Here is a 22868-nt window from a genome sequence, read left to right on the forward strand (position 1 = left end):
CACGGTATACAGTATTATTACGATATTTATTTGCAAAAAAGTGTTGTCATAATACAGTATAACAGGTTTAATAACCATTTTCTTATAACAAAAATAACTGAACATTTAAATACAATAAAGCAATACAATCCAGAGCGTCTCTCACGTGCTCCGCCATGCGCTTCTCATCCGTGTTTGTTTACATCAGAGTGCACATGCGTCTTAGACGCAGCATACAGCGGCGTTGTGCATTGTGACCAGTTGATGGAAAAAGTTATCTTAAAATGCATTCAAAATTCTGACAAATTTGTTATAAATAATTATTCTTGGTATTTTGATGTGCCGATCATAACTATATCGATTCGCCTCTGACAACGTGACATGCTCTAAAACACACCTCTTAAAGCATGCAGAATAATAAACGTTTTTTTGGTTGTAAAAATTATTGTTACATCATTAATCGTGATCCTGATTAGAAATTCGATTAATTGTGCAGCCTTAATATTAGGGGTGCACCGATCCGATATTAGGATCGGATATCGGCCCGATTTTGAAAAAATAGCTGGATCGGGGATCAGAAAAATTAACAGATCCACGGGCCGATCAAATTTTTTTTCCTCTTTTTTTTTTTTTCTTCCTCCGTCACAGCCTGTGACTGTAGAGCTCTGCACGGGCCTTAAATCTAAGCCCTAGCCCGGCCCTGGCCCGAGACGCACAGACTGTAGCTCGGCCCTTGTCCGACAGCTTATCAAAATTTTTGGCCCGAGTCCGACCGAAGCCCGTCCTTTTTTCCGCCAAACAGCTTATTCTGTTACATCCATTAGAATAGACCAGATTAATAGAAAGTTTATGTTTTTTCGTTTAGTTTTTTTATCAGAATAATTTAGAAATAATTTGGAAATCTCTATGCAGCGCAGAGTATGTGAGCGGAGTGTTGGGGCAACAATTTCCCCCCGCGCTTCTTGCATTTAATAGTCACTCCGCTTCGGGTTCACAATTTCCCGCTCCACTCTTCGCTCACTGATATCAGAAACACCGCTCCGCGTCAAAAAAATACATTAGGCCCTATGTTTTATGATTTTATTATGATTTGAATGCAGAATTCTTTAAAATAACACAGGTCACGAGTGGTGTAACACTGCACTACAAAACATGTTTACAATGTTATATTATTTGTATGTGTGACCAAGTTGTTGTTTGACCAACTTTGTATTCATTTATTCTCGGGTTCAGCTGCTGTTTTTTTTTTTTAATTCATGCAGGACTTTGCACGTAATATGTTTATAATGTTTGGTAACTTGTTTGATTACTAATGTATGTTTGACCAATACACTTGTTTCTTCTACTACATTTTATTTATTTAAATTTATTTTAAGAAGTTTGATTACATTCAATTTTTGATTTGAATGCACAATTGTTCTTTAAATAACAAATAAATAAGTATTCAATACATTACATCTGTTTTGTCTTAGTTAGGAAAGTTTGGTGCCTTTTGTTTTTTCTACATGGTGGAAGGAAGGTATAAGGTGGAAGGTATGCAATTTATTATTAATTCAACAATGGTATCGGATCGGTATCGGGTATCGACAGATATACAAAGCCCAGGCATCGGTACCGGTATCGGGACTGAAAAAGTCGGATCGGTGTATCCCTACCTAATATATGGTTTGATATTCGATTTTTAACATGAATATGCATATTATATATATATATATATAATATGCATATTCATGTTAAAAATCAAATATCAAACCATACAGTGTTTTACTTGTGAGTACCCTCTTTCTTTTCTTCCTGTTTCAAGTGCATCTCCATTCGCAGTGCAAATGCCCAAAGATCTTGCAGTGTCATTTCTAATGTCTGTATAATGAAAAATCTAATATGTGGGTTTTATTCACTTACGCTAATGTCAGAGACTACATGTGTTCTTACATATTTTTAAATGAGGTGGAGGTGCTTTCTTCATGTCATTTGTCGCACAAAACATTTGTGGTTTTACAATACCACACCCAAACCACTTTCACACTAACACATGTAGCACATGCTTTTTATTTCAGTTCTGAGAAAAATGACAGGATGTTGTTTGGCAAACACTTGTCTTACTTTTCTACTAATAATACACAGTAAGATTGTGACAGAGAGCGTATTTGTAATTTAAAACTACTTATTACAAAGCTGGCTGACCTTTGTTCCAGTAACATTGCCTTAGGTATTCCAACATATTATATGATGCTGTTAAAGTTAATATTAAATACAGAAAGTTCTATGTATAGTATCAGTATGAAGATTTATTTACTATGTTTTGCGCAGTCAGCTAATTGTATGTTCCTCTGGTGTGAGGTACGTTTGAAAATATGAAAGGAAGAGTACACCTTTCCTCATACCTACGCCCACTTTTGCAGGTAACGCCATGTACTTTTTGCCTTTCCATGGCTTGTGACGTGTTTCACAATCACGTATTGGAAATTAACTAGTAAATTCTTTTTACCTGACTTTGAGGGTTTTTTTCTTTCCCTCTGGGTGCTTTTATAAATTCCTTCGTAGGACGCCCTTATCTCATCAATTACCACAAGTCTTTGAAAAGCACTAGATGCTTACGTTTAATCTCTGTACATTATTTGCATGATAAACACAGACGAGGAACAACTTAAAGAAGCTAGACCTTTTTATGGACTCTTAGAAAAACAGCATGTTGTATTTGCACAGCTGATGTTTAACACTACCTTAGTTTTTTAGGACTGTGTAAATACAGGAGCTGGTTCTGTGACTGCTTGATCTGGAGAATTACGGGAAGTCGTATAGGCTTGAAATTTAAAGTCTTTAATTTGATGTGGTTATGAAGTCAGACCCTCATTACCAGCATTTTCAACATGTGACTTGTTTTGAAATTTGAACTTCACATTTCAACCTCTGTGACGTAGGAGCAGTAATTACTTTGGTTTTCTTAGAAGGTTGCATTTTCTGACATAAAACATTCAGGCACACAATGTACCTGCAAGCGTATTTTCTTTCACAGTGAATTCATTCACAACAAGCAAAGCAGAGCAGTATAGGAAAAGATAACTTGACAACAAGTGTTTGTTACCTCAAAAAAATGGCCTGGATATTTAATGTCAAATTGTCTATACAAGATTAGTAGTATGCCAAGAATTTAAACACAGACTAGTATCAAATAACGTTCAGTCTGGGTCCTTTTTAAGTCCTTAAGGTTTTATTTAGGGAAAACTTGACTACCCGTGTCCTATTTTTCCCAAAACCATTCTTTTGCATCCTGAAAAGTTTAATCTTATGATGTAAGCATCTGTGATATTTGTCTAAAGTTTAAAGTCAAAAAGCTCTGAGTTACTAGTTGTGGGATACTGTTTTCTTTTGAGTCGTAGTTGTAGTCATAACAAAGTGATTTTTGTTAAATCCCTTTATGGGTGTGCGATATTAAAAAAAAAAAAAAAAAACATTTTATCGATAACGGTAATTAGACGATTTTGCTGTGTGTGTTATTTTGCTTAAGGACTACCTGTGCTGACTCTTTTAAGAAGTTTTTAATGTTCTTTATATTCTGTGTGGTCAGTTCAGAGCAGTGATAGAAATTATTCTCTTCCATAAAAATTTAAATAGATGTTTACTTTTTATGAGCATTTTTACCTTTCTAAAGCATTTTTTTTCTAAATATGTGCATCTTTTGGGTCAAATTCTTACATATAATCAGTACATTTGAATGATAATATATTTAGGCCAAACAAAAATGAAATCAGTATCAACAAATTCCTCTTGCATAAATTGCATATGAAGTGGCATTTAGATTTATTGCAGCTATATTTGAAATTATTTTAAAAGTAAAAAGATACTTTGAAAGTGAAATTGAAACCAACAGTAGGTGTAAGCACATCGCTATTAATATGTGAGTCATTGCGATTGAACTGAATCATTTGAACGGTTGATTCATTCAGGAACGAAAAAGTCATGTTGCTCAGCAAAACAGTGCTATGGCTGTGTTTGGAATGATTTTTGTTGGCGAATCTGAGCAAAAACAGAAAATATGGTGTCTAAAACTGAACAGTAAATTCTTTTGGTAAGCTTTTCTCTGCAAGCTTTAAAAAAACTAGTGCTTTAGATTTTGCTCCCCTGGTGACGTGGTAAAGGGATCTTATTATAATATTACTGCTCCTAAATCTGCCTTTTTTCACCCACAGCACCGCCATTCTGTTTTTGTAAGGGACAGTTCTAACACCATGGTGAAAGTTCGAGCAAAGCATGCTAACTGTTTTGTCTTTGGCTGCACAGATGAGCACAGAACACTATTTAGAAACCAAACCTCAGAGGAGACAAAAGAGCAGTGGTTTTATTGGTTTATTTACATTTATATTACATTGCTGCCACAAAGATCTAATATAAACATGCAATTTCTTCCCCAGCTGTTTACATTCACTAACATAACTGACTGTTTTTGTAACTCCTGTGTGTTTTGAACATAAACTTGTGTGTATTTGACAGTTTAAGTGCAATAAGACATGAAAGAGAGCTTAGTTTAGTACTCACATGCTGTGTGACAGATGCTTTCTATGGGTGTGCTGCGAGTGCTCAGAAAACCCTGTATCAGAAGTTTAAACTAATATGGTTTAAAACGCATGATTTCAGTGTGATAGACATGATACGCAAAACCAAACAGATGTTTTTTGGCGGAGTATCTGAGGTAAGAGCTGTAAAGGCACAGTCCTATTGTGGAAAAGGGGTGGGGAGCAGCAGCTCATTTGCATTTAAAATATGCACACAAAATAGGCATTTTCAAAATTATATAATAAATGAACTATAGGGTATTTTGAGCTGAAACTTCACAGACACATTCTTGTAAAAAGGGGCATAATAGGTCTCATAATAGGAGTATTTTCTGTGTTTGCTGTAGGAACTGGGAGGCATTGAAGAGGTGGGACGAGGCGATTCAGCTCACACCAGACAATGCTGTGCTGTACGAGATGAAGTCACAGGTAAAAAAGAAAATCCATTCAGGTCATACACACTATAAAGTTGATTTGAATGTAAATGGCAAGTCTGCAATAGTGGAATGTACCGTAATGTAGAGACGCACAGCTGTTATGCTGACACACTATTTTCCTCTCTTCTCTTTTTCTCTCTGGCTGTTATTTTCATTTCCTCCTCCCCAAGTTTCACTCTCCAAACATATACTCCCTATCTGTGGCTTTATAACAGAACATTTTGACATCAAGGGTTTTTTTCCGTATTCTACCTACTCTTCTCTCACAGTCCTGAGCTGCTACCGCACTCACTGTATCTTACATAAAGAACATGATGGACATACTGTACCTGTCCTTCAGTCTGGATGGAATTATTATTCCTTGTGGACGCCGCCACCGATTTTTAGATAGCGGTCCTGAAAATGCAACCCACATTAACATAAATAAATAATGCCATTTAGCAGATGCTTTCTCGCGTCCTAATGTAGGGAAAGCCCCGCTGGGTTTAAGTTTCTTGCAGTGGTGATCGGACAAAGCGGTTACACTATGTCAAAAACTCACCAGTTTGTGAGTCACATTTACTTGGGGTCATACATGGGAACCTTCATGTAGCCTAGATATATGAAATCATCTGTCTACCACTTCTGTATTTGTGAGGAAATGTGTTGAACACAATGTAATGTTATAAACAAAAACTTTTATCACCTTGTCTGACTAATAAAAAAGAATTACATTTATTAATAAAATTATTAAAGGGATAGTTCACCCCAAAATGAAAATTCTGTCATTAATTACTTAACCTCATGTTGTTCCAATCCCGTAAGACCTTTGTTCATCTTAGGAACACAAATTAAGATATTTTAGATGAAATCCGAGAGCTTTCTGACATTCAATAGACAGCAAGGGTCCTACCACAGTCAAGGCACAGAAACGTAAGGACATTGTTAAAATGGTCCGTGTTGTTCAACAGTTAAAATAATTGCAGGCACAATTCATATTTATCCATATATTTGTCTATTATTTAAGTTTTGAGATCAAAACATTTTAAGGTCATAACAAGTGAAATAAAAAATAAAGTGTATCCAAATGCATGACTGGTTTTGAAACTGGCAGTTGTGTAGTGATTGTATTTTTTCATTGAATGTTGGTTAAAATAATGTCATGCACAGGGTCATAGAGTTTGCTTCAGTTGATGGTGGGCTGTTTATGAAAAAAAAAATATTGGTCGCATTAATGTGTTAGCAGCTTGTAATGAATAGTAAACTTGTTTTACGATGATGAATGACAGTGTTAAGACCGTAAAAGAAAAGAAAAGCAGTTTGATGACCCTCGAGGCGGGCTGCTCCTTCAACGTTAACAAGCTGGAGCAATGACTTTATCCGGTGTATTCATGGGAAAATGTTGCAAGCACCTGCTTTTGTACAAAACAGATGTTAACAGGATATATTTGTAAAAGATCTGCATAATGCTCTCAGAAAATTGCTGATTAAAAATCACAGAATAGATAATATTATTGTTAAGATGGCAGAGCTGGCCTAGCAGATGGTGGTTTCAGGTTATGATGAGCCAAAGATGCCCATTAGTTTCAATTGACAAATGACCTGGTCAGCCTTTTTATCTCCTGCTTCATTTTTCACCGTATTCACTCATCTTACCTTTAATATCCTGTCTTTCACTCTCTCCTGTCCATTATCCACTCCTATCATCTCATTTCAGCTGTAGCTCTGACAGTCAAGATGAGAGTGTGCTGTCAGGACATTACAGATTTGGCAGAGACAGGTCGACTCAAAATATCAGACAGTTTTTCTCTTTTTGACAGCTTGTTTCTTTTTCATCTTTTTGACAACTTGGTTAAATTTCATTTTACACTAAACAGAGGTTATTGATAGATTTACTGTAAATGTTCATCAGGATCACTATATGTTATTATTTTGACACATTTTTAACTTGCATGCATTTAAAATGATGACAAAATTCTGTGACAAAAAACAGTCTAATTTAAGCTTTAGACTTTCATGATTTCAACATATCTGCAATGCAAGCTCTTCTCAGGAATGGGCTTGGATTGCAAAATTTGGATTACTCCAGTTCTCTGTTTTTGCTGAATGGCCCTAAATCTTATAAGTAGATATTTGCATACTTGCTTACTGAATCATATGCGCACACAAATGCTTTATACAAGTACATATGTGACCCTGGACCACAAAACCAGTCATAAGTAGCATGGGTATATTTGTAGCAATAGCCAAAAATGCATTGGATGGGTCAAAATGATTGATTTTTCTTTTATGCCAAAAATCATTAGGATATTAAATAAAGATCATGCTCCATGAAGATATTTTGTAAATTTCCTACCGTAAATATATCAAAAATTGTGATTAGTAATATGCATTGCTAAGAACTTAATTTGGACAACTTTAAAGGCGATTTTCTCTTTGGCCAAATATTATTATTAGCTTTCAGATGATGTATAAATCTTAATTTAAAAAAATTGACCCTTGTGACTGGTTTTGTGGTCCAGGGTCACATAATACATGTTCAGTGATTCAGCTGTTTACTGAGGTGAGTAAACACACACACACAAAAACACACTTGTTTGCTCACTCATTTCACTAACATAGGACAGATTACATCCAGCAGCAGTCATTACATCTAGTCACTTAGTCTGTTCTGTCTCATCCCTTCACACTCTCTTTTTTGAAATTTTCCATCCTCTGTTATTGCTCACTTCTAAACTCCCCTTTCATCGCTCTTCATTTTATCTTTGGCATAAGTGTCTTGGCCATGATGTCTCTCTAACATTGTCTATTGCTGTTTTGTTTTTCATGGCACGGATGAGTGTGAGTGAAATGACAGGTTGGACTTTAAAACACCTTTCAACTGATTGATTTCCTGATGAAATTTTCTATCAAAGCAATAACAGTCGCATGTTCTCATCTAACACTCTCAGTCAGAGATCTAGCACAGTCTCGGGATGTGGATGTAAGGTTTAGACACCGGATAAAGCCAAAATCAAATATGTGAAACTGTGAATGTAACAGTGATAGAACAGGTTTTACAATATAATTGGGACTTTTTTTTTCTTTTTTTTTTTTTCAAAAAATACACTACCAGCCAGGTTTTTTTAAAAGAAGTCTCTTCTGTTTACCAGGCATGTGTTTGTTTGATCCGAAGTACAGCAAAATAACTGTTTTCAGTTTGAATATATTTTAAAATGTAATTTATTCATGTGATTTCAAAGCTGAATTTTTAGCATCATTACTCCAGGCACATGAAATCATTCTAATATTCTTTTTTCAGGTTTCTTTGATGAATAGAAAGTTCAGAAGAACAGCATTTATCTGAAATAGAAATCTGTCGTAACATTATACATGCCTTTATCATCACTTTTGATCAATTTAAAGCATCCATTTCTATAATTTCTATATAATTTCTTATACTGACTCCTAAGCTTTTAAATGGTGTTGTGTATAAAGTCACAAAAAATTCAGATAAATGCTGATCTTTGGATCTTTCCATTCATCAAAGAATCCTGAAAAAATGTACTAAATTGTTTTAAATATTGATAGTAATATTATTAAAAAAGTTTATTGATTAGCAAATCAGCATATTAGAATGATTTCTGATGGATCATGTGACACTAAAGACTGGAGTTATGATACTGAAAATGTAGCTTTGATCACAGTAATAAATTACATTTCAAAATATATTCAAATAGAAAATAGTTCTTTTAAATAGAAAAAAAATTCTAAATTGTACTGTTTTTTTAGAGGTCGACCGATATTGGTTTTTACCGATACCGATAGCTAGGTTGGACCACACTGGCCGATACGATTAATTAACCGATAGTTTTTGAAAATGGATACTAAAAGGGAACTAAAATAGTGCTCTACTATTTTAAAAAAAAAGTACTAAACCATACTTTGTAAATTAATAAAAATATTAATATTAATTATATATTGATCATTAAAGTTATTTCATAGTTCATTAATGTTAACTAAATAAACTACAAAATTTAACAATATATCAGTAAATGTTGAAATTAACACTCTAACAAGGAACAACACTTCTATTCTACAGCTTTCATCAATCTTAGTTGATGTTACAAATAGGCTCATTGTAAAGGAGTGGGAATCTTTACATTTTAACAATATGTAAAATTGCAGTTTCTTTTTGTTTATATTTGGAATCTCTGTATGTCAGTGCTGCCATCTTAAAATTAGGATTCAATTTAATTACATTTTATATCAAATTTATTTCGTGCGAAATTTACTTTATTTATTATATAAGCAGTACTTTTTAAAACAATAGACAGTGACATAGACAGTGGCTGCTTTAACAGGCTTCAATGAATGCACAAATCTATTTCGATATATCAGATGTTTCTTCCTGCTCTGAAAACATAACTGTGTACTGTACATCAGTTTCGTATAAAAGTATTCGAAAATGCAAGTGTATTTAACCGCATCCGCAATCGAGCTTTTTAGGACGAACAAACACAAAGAGCAAGTGAAAGTCTGTCAGTGCGCGAGTTTAGTGCATCTAATAGTACTGCATTACAAACGGCAGAAATGAATGCATATCTACAGCAAAACAGTGCGGGTGGAAGAAGCACACACTGTCAAGCAATGCACACGTGTCTCACAGTGCAAATTCCATGCAATGAAGCCCGCCGCGTCTCTAGCGCGCACACGTGCCATATGAGGGGAAAAACACAAGCTCGTTGAAGAGAGGATAGCGATGCATCGGAGAATCCATTTTTTCACCCACCCTTAATGAAACCGGGCAAAAGTGCAGCGCTGCGTTGCGCAGACAACTGGCAGTATCACACACACACACACACACACACACACACACACACACACACACACACACACACACACACACACACAGGACGCGTCGCGTGTAGTTCAAGGGGAAGTCTAAAACAGTTTATTTAATCACCAAACGGGCAAATTTTTACTTAAAGAATGATCAAAAAAGCGGCAATGATTAGTTTAAACAACAGATCAAACGAAAAGAGAAAGAGCAATATATATTGTTGTAGCCATTTAAGATTTTTTTTCTGTTTTACATTGTTTAAATATTATTTGTTTGTGTTTTGTTCCAGTTCATTATGTTTATTACGAAAGAAGTTTGTGTAATTTGTAAATGTCATAAAGGACGCGGCTAAATGAACACAGTTTGCTTTCTCACGTCACGTATTTAAATCTGCAACTTTGCTGGCTAACAGTATGAGCAGCTGAATATAAACCAATGCAAATATATGGTAACAATCCTGACATTAAGCATTGGTGTGGGACTTAACCTCTCATACTCTATGACAGCGGAGCGGAGCGTGAGCCGCTTCAGCAAAAAATGCAACCTGGAAAAACTATGGACAAGGATTTTTGCCGATAACCCATAGTTCCGCCAATCAACTATCGGTGCTGATTAATCGGCAAAACCGATACATCGGTCGACCTCTACTGTTTTTGCTGTACTTTGGATCAAAAAAATGCATGCTTGTTGCGCAGAAGAGACTTCTTTAAAGAATATAAAATACCTGACTGTTCAAAAACCTTTGACTGGTAGTGTAAATAAATAAATAAATGAATTAATTAATACATTTCTTTCCAAAATATTGCATCTGGAAAACCTATAAAGCTTTTTTTTATACATGCTGTAAAGAGTAAGTTAATAAAAAAGGTATGAAATAGTTTGACTTCTTTATATCAGTTAAAAAGCCTTGCATTTCTTATTCATTAAGAATGCGCCCATTGCACTCAGTGAAGCTTCATTAGAGGTTGAACATCTGTTCATCGTGTCAGAATGATCACAATTTATTGAGCTGATTTACTGAGTTGAGTGCACATGAACAACACCGTAAAGGCATAATTACCAGAAGACGACTCTGGCATTTTTTTTTTTTTTTTTCAAATTGCTATTGATCATAATACATTACTGTGAATGTTATCTTAACAGTTTTATATGTTGCACCTAATGTGCATTTTTTCTTCTTCCTGCCTACAGTATATAAAACGGTCCAGACAGTCCATTTGATCCTTTACTTAATTACTTGGAACTCACATCATGTCATTATGACTTCCAAACTCATAAGTGGGGACTTCCCAAAGAAGCAATTGAGTACATCAGTCAGGGATCAGGTCAGATCAGGTCAGGGTTTTTTTTCAGCACTGGTCGCAATTACAAGATCTGGCTTATTTTCCCCTACTTGTAGTGACCTTTTCCTCATCACATCACATGATCATATAAAGTGAGTCACCTGAAAAGAGTGAGAAGGTGACTACTGAGTATGTTTCTCATTAGTAATCTGATCGCATTGAAGCGACAGGTTGGCTCTGGTCTTGTCCTTATCCATCTACAAGCAATGTTTCACAACAAGTAGAACATCAAGTTTATTTTTAATTTCCCTTCTCAATTAGTCCCTGCTTCGCTCTCACCGTGTTCCCTGCATCTGCTTATTACACACCTGTTTAGCAGTAGCACTCGTGTGAATCTACAGTTTTTCAGCCTTCTTGCAAATTCAGACTCAAACCTGCTGGAAACTTAGATTACAGCCAAGATTTGTCCTTAAACTGCTGTTACCCTGGCAACACCCTGCCCTGTATAAAGCTGGTATTTACTTTGATTATTGGGCTGACCTGAATTTAAAGGCTTTAAGTAAATAGAACTCCATAATGGAAACATCTGTGATGCAAGAAAATCCTTGTGTTGCCACGTAGTGCAGTGTTTGCTCGCTTCTTGTCATATTGTCTCTCTCTTATGGCCTAAGTGGATTTGCATTGTCATAACACTTTATTGATGTGTAAAATAAAATTTTAAATTACATCAGCTTGGTGATTGTTGCAACTGAGTAAATATGAATAGACTTGCTCATTTTTGAAATTAACCTGTAGTTCAAACTTGAAGGCTAGGCTATCCATGTGTTGCTTATGAAAAACTGAATATGCTTTTTAGAACAGTCGTTTTGAATATCTGACTAAAATTAGGGCTGTGGTGAAAATTACTTATTGTCAGTGCTGGGGAAAGTTACTTTTAAAAGTAATGCATTAGAATATTGAGTTACTCCCTAAAAAGGAACTAATTGTGTTACTTAGTTACTTTTTTATGGAAAGTAATATGTAATGTTACTTTTGTGTTACTTTTTAAATCTGGGCAAGGCTTGCTTGTTTGTTTTTAATATTAAAAAGTTCTATTTTTGACAAATGTAAAAGCCTTTTTAGCCTCTTTACTTTAGAAAAATAAATTAATGTCTGTACAGTAGACTGCAGAAGAAAAAAATGTCAACTCTTCAGCAATAAAAAAAGGAAAAAAAATTAATTTAAAAGGTCAATAAATTTGACCTATTTCTTAATTTTTGTTTATTAGTATGGATGAATTGGATCATCAAAGATCGGCAGTAAAGACATTGGTTAAAAAATTGGGATTAAATACTTAAAGAATATTTGTATTATTGAACATATTTAAAGGATTAGTTTACTTTCAGAACAAAAATTTACAGATAATGTACTCACCCTCTTGTCATTCAAGATGTTTGTGTCTTTCTTTCTTTAGTCACAAGGAAATTGTTTTTTGAGTAAAACATTTCAGGATTTCTCACCATATAATGGACTTCTATGGTGCCCCCGAGTTTGAACTTTCAAAATGCAGCTTCAAAGGGCTCTAAACAATCACAGCTGAGGAAAAAAGGGTCTTATATCTAGCAAAATGATGATTTTCTAAAAAGAAAAAAAAAAAATATTTATATACTTTATATATATTTACCCTTTATATATATACTACCTCAAATGCTTGTATTGTCTAGCTCGGCAAGACGAGCATTTGAGATTAAAAAGTATATAAATTGTAATTTTTTTTTTTTTTTAGAAAATAACCAATTGTTTCGCTAGATAAGACCTTTCTTCCTCAGCTGGGATCACTTAGAGCCCTTTGAAGCTGCATTTAAAATGCATTTTGGAAGTTCAACCTCGGGGGCACCATTGAAGTCCATTATATGGAGAGAAATCCTGAAATGTTTTCCTCAAAAAAAAACACCATTTCTTTACGACTGAAGAAAGAAAGACATGAACATCTTGGATGACAAGGGGATGATTACATTATCTGTAAATTCTTGTTCTGAAAGTGAACTACTCCTTTAATTACTGCAGGTTAGCGTTGAATTTCACAGTTTTTATTCATTTTGAGGAATACTGTATCTGTTTTGTTAGTGAATTAATGCATTTTCACATTTATTCTAGAACTAAAGTAACATCTTACTCACAATTTCTCTCAACATGGGGACAGGAGAGCTTTTAATCAATAAAGGAGGGGGAGAGGGGTAACTGGCATTACTTATTTGAAAAAGTAACTCAGATATTTTCTTGTCAAGTAAAAAGCAATGCGTTACTTTACTAGTTACTTGGAAAAAGTGATATTATTACATAACTTGCGGTACTTGTAATGCCTTAACCCCAAAACTGCTTATTGTTCAAAAATGTTGCATTCCCAAAAAAAATGTAATTTGCTAGTGTGCTACAATAGCTGTTGTAAGTTGCATGAATCATATTTTTTAAAGGCTGGAATACACTACACAACATTTGCCCAAAGTAAGTGCATGTTGCCGAATGTAAAAGCCAGTCTGAAGGTTTTGGCCAGTTAGCTTCAGATTATGATTCGGTTCAGCTGGAGGAGTCAGTTCTACATTTCATTGATTTCATTTCTAATACGTATTCTAGCAATAAGGTGCATGTTCTGTGTGACTTTTATTGTGTTGGAAACAACCGGTAGTCTTTGAGCGTGTGATCATCATTCATTTGGTGTATGATTCCCAGTTTTTCTCTGTAACCATTTACAGAGTTAGCAAGTGTTTGATGCCTAGTCTAGATGTTAAAACCAGTGTTGAGAAGATTCAAGAATTGAGTCAACTTGTAACCTATTAATGTGTAATCCTTAGGTGTTGATCACCCTTCAAGAGGTGTTCCTGGCTGTGCAATCTGCAGAGATGGCCACCAGACTCCGTCCCCTCTGGTGGGAGGCGTGGCAAACTCTGGGCCGTGCCCAACTAAGCCTTGGCGAAGTGGAGCTAGTAAGTAGAATTCATGTAATGAGCTACAATTATCTAGTCAGTCCAATTTAAGATGAACAAACAGAGTTAAAGGATTAGTTCTCTTCTGAATTAAAATTACATGATAATTTCCCCACCCCCATGTCATCCAAAGTGTTCATGTCTGTCTTTAGTTAAAAAGAAATTAAGGTTTTTGAGGAAAGCATTCCAGGATTTTTCTCCTTTTAGTGGACTTCAATGGGGATTAGCGGGTTTTAGGTCCAAATTGCAGTTTCAATGCAGCTTCAAAGGGCTCTCAGCTGAGGAATAATGTTATAATCTAATGAAACAATAGGTCACAATAGGTCAAAAAAAAAAAAAAAATATATATATATATATATATAATTATTATAATTATAATAATAGTTATTATTATTATTTTTATTTTTTTTTACTTACTCATCCGAAATGTTCATGTCTTTATTTTTCAGTCGAAAAGAAATTAAGGTTTTTGAGGAAAACATTCCAGGATTTTTTTCCATATAGTGGACTTGAATGGCATTTTCAGTTAATTCATATGGAAATTGAGTTTAAACGCTCGCGTGGTGCATTATGGGATTAAAAGTGGCATGGAGAAAGCGTTGAGAGCGTCAAAAAGGTTGGGCATTCCTCAACTTTATGCAAATCTCGATCGCAAAATGCCAGGCGACAACCAATCGCTGTGAAAAGTAGGCAAGGCAATATTTTGACGTATGTTTCCGAGTGTTTGCATAACTTTTTCTGTGATATGTGATTTCAGCAATCCACCAGTTCTGTAAATACGTCAAAATATTGCCTTGCCTACTTTTCACAGTGATTGGTTGTCGCCCATCGTTTTGCGCTCGAGATTTGCATAAAGTTGAGGAATGCCCAAACTTTTTGATGCTCTCAGCCGCTCTTAACGCTTTCTCCATGCCGCTTTCAATCGAGCGTTAAAGCTTAACTTCCATATGAATGAATTGAAAACGCTCGCTCCAACGCACTCCCTATGTGCCAGTTGTTTCGCTAGGTAAGACCATTTTTCCTAGGCTGGGACTGTGTAGATCCAACCCACTGATCCCAATTTAAGTCCACTATATAGAGAAAAATCCTGGGATGTTTTCCTGAAAAACCTGAAGAAATAAAGACATGAACATTTTGGATGACATGGGGGTGAGTAAATTATCAGAAAATTTTAATTCTGGAGTTGTAAAGTAATCCTTTAAATCTGACCCATCAGGTCTTACCATTAAAATATTTATAGAACCACTGCATTTTCCTTTTTGATAATATTTGCTCCAAAGATTCAATGTTTTTTTTTTTGTTTGTTTTTGTTTGTTTTTTTAGATCCGATAAACAGAGTTTTGTTCATTGATTACAGTTAGACCAACCTTGTTTTTTTTTTTGTAACGGACAGTGTATAATAAATTTTATTTATTATTTTTATTTTGTTTAAATGTTACTTTTTTATATCCCATCCCACAAACATCAGGGCCCTAGACGACCATCTACATAGCCTAAATGAACAGCCAACCTTGGGACTGTTTTCACACAAGCAGTTTATTCAGTATACTGAGGCAGCTCCTCCATTTGTAAGTGAATAACCTCTAGTCTCCCAGCCTGCATACCTCTGCGTTATGGTATCAGTGTCCTTGTCGGCCCGTATGAGGTGAATGATTCCTCCTGTCACTTTTATCCATCACTCAAATTGAGTGTCATTGTGGTGAAATGTGTAGTTCAGTACATCCAAGCCCAGGAGCATGGAAGATTACTTTGAGAGGAACACTGCCACACCTTACATGTCCCGACCTGTGCGTGATTGTGTGCATTAGACAGACATGCTTAATGAAAGAAAAACCTTGCAGATCCTGCAGTTCTCCAGCTAGTAACTACTTGCGCGTGTGTATAGTAATCCAAACGTTCATCGCACATACTGACTTTGACGTCTTGGCTAGAGATTGAATAAATACTTTACTATTTTGGGCCAAGCATGCCTTGTCAAGTCATTCGCCAAAGAGAAAAATAACCTGAGGATGGAGGAGGACTCAAATGAAATGTTAGGACTAATGTTTACGTTCTGTGATTTTTAAGAGGGCTGAAGTTTTTTGCAGGATCGTAAAACATGTTTTCTTAGAACTGCTGCAATGATAATTGACTTCTTGTTAAAAAGCTATTCACACCAAGAACGATAACTATTTTCTTTAATTGATAGCACATACTTTTCAAGATTTATTCAAACTGTGCCAGTGTTCATTCTCAAATGGACATTGTGTAACATCAATAAGAGCACCTACATTTGCTCCAGTGTAAATAATTACTTTTAATAACATTTACGTATATTGGGTCATAGTAGAGTTTATAGTATCAATGTTTATGCGTTTTGGAACTGTGCTGATCATTTCTAATCATTTTTAAATGAGCCCTGTCTCTTTTCAATTGACTGTGATTAGCATTTTTCTTGATTCTTGATTCTGATTCATATCCACCATTTTAATCATGATATTGCATAATTCAACAATTTTTAAAAAGAAAAACAGCTCATTTTACAATGTTCAATTCATTCCAGCTCACAAAAGATTAATATCCAATCAATTTTACCACATTATGAGCACATTTTACTGAAAATCATGCTCTATGTTCCTGGAAATCTCCAGTTCATTCCAAAGGAATGTTCTATAAAATTAGTATGAGTGAGAGATGAAGAAGGTGGAGAAGAAGGGTCAGGTTTTTTATGTATTTTCAAAAATTCTTGCACTAAAGGTGTAGTACAGTTTTAAAAGTACACACGTTTTTTTATTATTAAAAAAAGGTTAAAAAAAATAAAATGTATGCATAATTGTTCACAATATGACCAATAACATGCATTTAGAAAATTGATAGGCTGCATTTCCATTTCATGCCTCCTGTTATTGTTATACCACATGAAAATGTCAAGGAACTTTTGTATTTGTACACAAATCATCTTATAGGATTCAGCACTTTTCAGTTTGGTGTATTGGTCAATCCTAATGGAGTGAGTCTATACCATGACTTCAGCACAACTGTTAAAATCATCTCTGTTGAATCGATCAGGCCTCTGGAGGAAAAAGGTTTCCTGAAGCCATCAGATGGCTTTATTCCTCGTTAAATGTTTTCTTTTTGACAAGTGCTAGATTCTTGGCTCGGTCTCACACTGGCGCTGATATCCTTCCTCGCTCAGGCTGATACGTGATCTAGTGTTTCTGTTGCAGGAGTCAACCATTTCTTTGTAGATTGTCATGTCAATAGGGCAATTATGAGGTTAAAATGCCTCCCTAAATCTATTTATGAATTCATTATTTTCCCAGGGGATGAAGAGAAAGCAAATGTCGCTTTTCTCTCCCTTTTATCCACTCGTCCCCTGGGTAACATGAGCAGGGTGACTGATTCACAGCAGGAACTAGGCTTTAGACCTTATGCAGAATTAAATGAACATGTGTTAGAACAGTTCTCCATAGACTGAATGACCTCTTCAAGCAGCTGTGATGTTGTTTGCACATAAAAGCCATCTTCTTAAAATAAGTATTCAGCTTTTTGACGGTAATTCAGTGTGTAAACTGAATTCAAAGATGTGTTGAATGTTTCATTCTTAATAAGGTGATTTGCAGATGCTGTTTTTTTTGGATGCAAGCATGAATGATGTGATTTGTTAAGGCTTATAAGTCCTTATTTATTTGAACTAAGCTGAAACCACATGCGTGTTTCTTTTTAACTTATTTCTTAAAGTGGGTTTTTGGAAAGAAATGGGAAATGACTTTTGTAAGTGAAGTTGTTTTAGTACTTTTTCATTAGTTCCAGAAGGCTGCCGAGGTTTATTTTATCATGAGAACTAGCAAGAAGTCATGAACGCTCATTTGGTTTGATTGTGGAATAAACATCTGTTCGTGTTCATTTTGGAGTGTAAGGTATGTGCTTTTCAAGTGCTACAGAGTCCACCCATGTTATATTTTAGCAAAACACAGAAGAGGGCAGAAGTAGCATTCAGTGTGCCACTGCTTTTGGTCATATCAGACATTTAAATTAAAATAAGAATATGAAAATTTTAAATTTAACTTAATTGGTCTTCTCGAGATTGCAGTTTTGTTAGAAGAGTTAGATTTAAAAATTAATCTCAAGCTGTACATGTGTTACAAATTATGTTAGAAGTTTTTTTTATTTAATAAATTAATACTTTTATTCAGCAAGGATGCATTCACTTAAAAGTGACAGTGAAGGCATTTATAATGTTGCAAGATTTATATCTCAAATAAATGCTGTCCTTCTGAACTTTCTATTTTTCTAAGAATCCTGAAGAATGTATTATTAGGGTAGTAAACAGTTTTCAACATTGATAATATTAATAAATGCTTAATATTAAAGTAATGGCTTCTGAAAATTTGCCTCTGAGGAATAAATTAAATTTTGAAATATATTAAAATAGATTCCATTTGTTAACACTAACTAAGAATAAAAAAATACATCTGAAGCATTTATTAATCCTAGTTTATGTAAAATTTACACATATTTAATGTTCCCTCTATGCATTCCAGGCTGTACGGTCCTTCCAAGTGGCGTTGCACCTGCATCCGTCTGAGCGCCCCCTCTGGGAGGAAGACCTAGGCTGGGCCCTACAGCTCCAGGAGAAGCAAAAAGCTCTCCGTGAAAGAGCGAAAGAGGAAGATGAAGCCCGAAAGCTCCTTGTGGAAGCTCCTGAGCTGAAGAGCGATTATGATTTTGAAAGCGATGAAGTGATCGAGGCTTGCACAGCCATGGCTGATAGACAGAAAAAATATGAGGACTTGAAGAAAACAGCAGTTGTTGTGGACGCATGCGGGGTCGCCAAAGAGATGGTTGTCGAAGATGACAGCAAACCCACTTCATCCTCACAGAGTGTCTTAGTTAAGGCACGAGGACTCTGAGTGAAATAGAGGCTGGTTCTGTCTCTCCTCATCTGTGTATATTGTTTAGATTTTGTATGTATTGTTGAGTTGATTTGTTTGGATTATCAAGGGTTCTGATTGACTTCCTCTTTAAGTCTTTACCAAAGTTACTATTCCCAGTGAATTTGTAAAGTGAGAATTTGAAATGCTTCTGGATCATTTTCACTCGAACAAGAGCATAAATTCCTTTCTTTTACTGAGGCATTCTGTGGTTATTTTATTGTTTTAGTGCAGCAAAGCCTTGCCTTTTAAGTTTCTAAAATAGCAACAATCCATTCTTAATGTACAGTCGTGGCCAAAAGTTTTGAGAATTACATAAATATTGGAAATTGGAAAAGTTGCTGCTTAAGTTTTTATAATAGCAATTTGCATATAGTCCAGAATGTTATGAAGAGTGATCAGATGAATTGCATAGTCCTTCTTTGCCATGAAAATTAACTTAATCCCGAAAAAAACTTTCCACTGCATTGTTAAGAAGTCTTCAGGGCGTCCAAGAAAGTCCAGCAAGCGCCAGGATCGTCTCCTAAAGAGGATTCAGCTGTGGGATCGGAGTGCCACCAGTGCAGAGCTTGCTCAGGAATGGCAGCAGGCAGGTGTGAGCGCATCTGCACGCACAGTGAGGCCAAGACTTTTGGAAGATGGCCTGGTGTCAAGAAGGGCAGCAAAGAAGCCACTTCTCTCCAAAAAAAACATCAGGGACAGATTGATCTTCTGCAAAAAGTATGGCGAATGGACTGCTGAGGACTGGGGCAAAGTCATTTTCTCTGATGAAGCCTCTTTCCAATTGTTTGGGGCATCTGGAAAAAGGCTTGTCCGGAGAAGACAAGGTGAGCGCTACCATCAGTCCTGTGTCATGCCAACAGTAAAGCATCCTGAGACCATTCATGTGTGGGGTTGCTTCTCATCCAAGGGAGTGGTCTTACTCACATTTTTGCCCAAAAACACAGCCATGAATAAAGAATGGTACCAAAACACCCTCCAACAGCAACTTCTTCCAACAATCCAACAACAGTTTGGTGAAGAACAATGCATTTTCCAGCATGATGGAGCACCGTGCCATAAGGCAAAAGTGATAACTAAGTGGAATTTGGGTCCATGGCCTGGAAACTCCCCAGATCTTAATCCCATTGAGAACTTGTGGTCAATCCTCAAGAGGCGGGTGGACAAACAAAAACCCACTAATTCTGACAAACTCCAAGAAGTGATTATGAAAGAATGGGTTGCTATCAGTCAGGATTTGGCCCAGAAGTTGATTGAGAGCATGCCCAGTCGAATTGCAGAGGTCCTGAAAAAGAAGGGCCAACACTGCAAATACTGACTTTTTGCACAAATGTAATGTAATTGTCGATAAAAGCCTTTGAAACGTATGAAGTGCTTGTAATTATATTTCAGTACATCACAGAAACATCTGAAACAAAGATCTAAAAGCAGTTGAGCAGCAAACTTTGTGAAAACTAATATTTGTGTCATTCTCAAAACTTTTGGCCACGACTGTACACTCTAAATTAACAATTTCATCATTCCTAGTTGGCTTTGTTTTAGTCCTGTTTTATGTGAGATATGAGCCCTCACTTGGGACCTGAATGCTATTATACTAGTGTGAATCTCTCATGTACCAGAACTGAGTGGAAAAAGCATGATATACGCACACATTTGCTCCATTATCTACCTATAGACTTTTGGAGTTCAGTTAGTGATACTAAGAAACTGAGTAACACTAAAGCAGTCATGGGTTAAACTCTAAGCTAAAGTACAAGCAGAAGAGGAGAGAGGTCATGCAGGAAGAGCAATATTATCAGTTGACTGTTGACTAAAAAACAGCCAATATGCAGGAAAAAATGACTTAAAAGATTAGTTCACTTCCAAAATAAAATTTTCCTGATAATTTACTCACCCCCATGTCATCAAAGATCTGACAATCTTACATTTTCTTAAAAATTTAAATTTAGATACTTTTTAACCGTAAATGCTTGTCTTGCATTAGCTCGACCTCACACATAACATAATCACGCATGCGTGACATAGGTGGTATTACTGACCCAGTGTTTACAAAGCGAATGTGCAAAGAAAGTGAAACGCCCTTTACAAAAAAAAAAAAAAAAAAAAAAAGGTAAAACAACAATGTTGGACGATTTTGAAGTTGGAGGAAAAAATGAGGCCGTACCCTACCTGTTTGAACTGAAGTACACAGATAAAGAACTGACCACGCGTTACTTTTCCAACGTGATTACGCAATGCGTGAAGATGCACATGCGAAACACAGAGCTAGTGCAAGACAAGCATTTGTGTTTAAAAAGCATATACATTTTAATTTTTTTATAAAATGACCAATCATTTTGCTAGGTAAGACTCTTATTGCTCGGCTTGGATCCTGTAGAGTTCTTTGAAGCTGCATTGAAACTGCACTTTGCAATTTAACCCTGTTGGCCACCATTGAAGTCCACAGAAGAATGAAAGACATGCACATCTTGGATGACATTGGGGTGAGTAAAATTTTATTCTGGAAGTTAACTAATCCTTTAAGTTCCTGAGGGGGGCCAGGAGTCTAAATCCAACTCACCCTCATACTGTTCTGACCTGGGATCTAATCACAGTCCTCAGGGGACTTCAAGGCACTCTATTTGAGCCAATTCAGTCAGCTGACTTGCAGCCCCTGCAAAGTCTTTATCAAGCCAAGACATGGCTTTGTGCCTAAGGCATTCTCTACTCCATTCAGATCACAGGTAATTACCCTCTAAGCTCTTCCCACCTTGGAGGACGAGCAGGTGGCTAATTTACTCCGCCCTTAGATTTTATATAGAGCACTGTAGCCAGTTTCAGCAATCAGAGCAGCTCTGTGTGTTTAAGAGGCCACTCTAAAAGGCTGCCCATTACGAAGCAGAGATTATTCTGCTGGATATTGGATGCTGTAGCACTGGCTTACACCTCGGTGAGCTTACAGGCCAGTTGAATGGCCTCCTCCTGGGCTTGGTGGAGTCTTCATTGGAGAGATATGTGGAGCAGCCGGCTTGTCTTCGTTGTATATCTTTGCTTTGACGTCCCTGCCCTGCAGGCAGTGAGGGCCCTTAGAGTTTGTATAGAGCACTCTAGCCAGTTTCAGCAATCAGACCAGCTCTTCGTGTTTCAGAGGCCACTCTCAAGCTGCCAGTTATGAAACAGAGATTTTCCTGCTAGATAGTGGATAGGGCCATAGCACTGGCTTATACCTCAGTTGGCCCATTTCATCAGGAAAATGGCCTCCTCCTGGGCTTGGACCAGTTGAGTCTCCATTGGAGAGATATGTGCGGCAGCCGGCTTATCTTCGTCGTCTACCTTTGCTTAGACCAGGGGTGCCCAAACTCAACCCTGCAAACTAGAAATTTCCCGGCAGGTGTGTTGAGGCAAGTTGGAGCTAAACTCTGCAGGACACCGGCCTTCCAGGACCAAGTTTGGGCACCCCTGGCTTAGATGTTCCTGCATTTCAGGCACTGATTTTGCCTCTAGGCAGTTTTGGTATAATAATGTGCTACAGGTTGCTGCAGGGTTTTTTTTCATAAGAATTCTTGACTTTAAGGTAATTACCCTCTTAGCTGTTCCAGCCTCGGAGTACGAGCAGAGGGCTAATTTAGAGTTTATATAAAAAAAGAGCAGCTCTTTGTGTGTTTCAGAGGCCACTCTAAAAGGCTGCCAGTTAAGAAGCAGAGATTATCCTGCTGGATAGTGGATGCCATAGCACTAGCTTGCGCCTCAGTGGGCTTACTGTACCCTATTAGAGTCAGGGCCCATTCCACTAGGGGAACTGCATCCTCCTGGGCTTGGTCCAGTTGAGTCTCAAATGGAGAGATATGTATGGCAGCCGGCTTGTCTGCGTCATCTACATTTGCTTAGACCACCAGGGGTGCCCAAACTCTGTCCTGGAGGGCCGATGTCCTGCAGAATTTAGCTCCAACCCCAATTAGA

At 36.5% G+C, this 22868-nt stretch overlaps 1 protein-coding gene across 1 annotated transcript in view; it reads left to right on the plus strand.

Moving 5' to 3' along the window:
* ttc33 (tetratricopeptide repeat domain 33) overlaps positions 1-19125 on the plus strand; it is a 28845-nt gene extending 9720 nt beyond the window's left edge. Inside the window, exons 2-4 of the mRNA XM_073840284.1 lie at positions 4880-4961; positions 13885-14016; positions 18540-19125. Coding sequence (XP_073696385.1) covers positions 4880-4961; positions 13885-14016; positions 18540-18908 — 583 coding nt within the window. The 3' untranslated portion in view covers positions 18909-19125. The remainder of the gene's footprint in view (positions 1-4879; positions 4962-13884; positions 14017-18539) is intronic.
* Positions 19126-22868: the final 3743 nt, after the last annotated feature.

This window comes from Garra rufa, chromosome 5, assembly GCF_049309525.1.
Source record: "Garra rufa chromosome 5, GarRuf1.0, whole genome shotgun sequence".
NCBI classification, from domain to species: domain Eukaryota; kingdom Metazoa; phylum Chordata; class Actinopteri; order Cypriniformes; family Cyprinidae; genus Garra; species Garra rufa.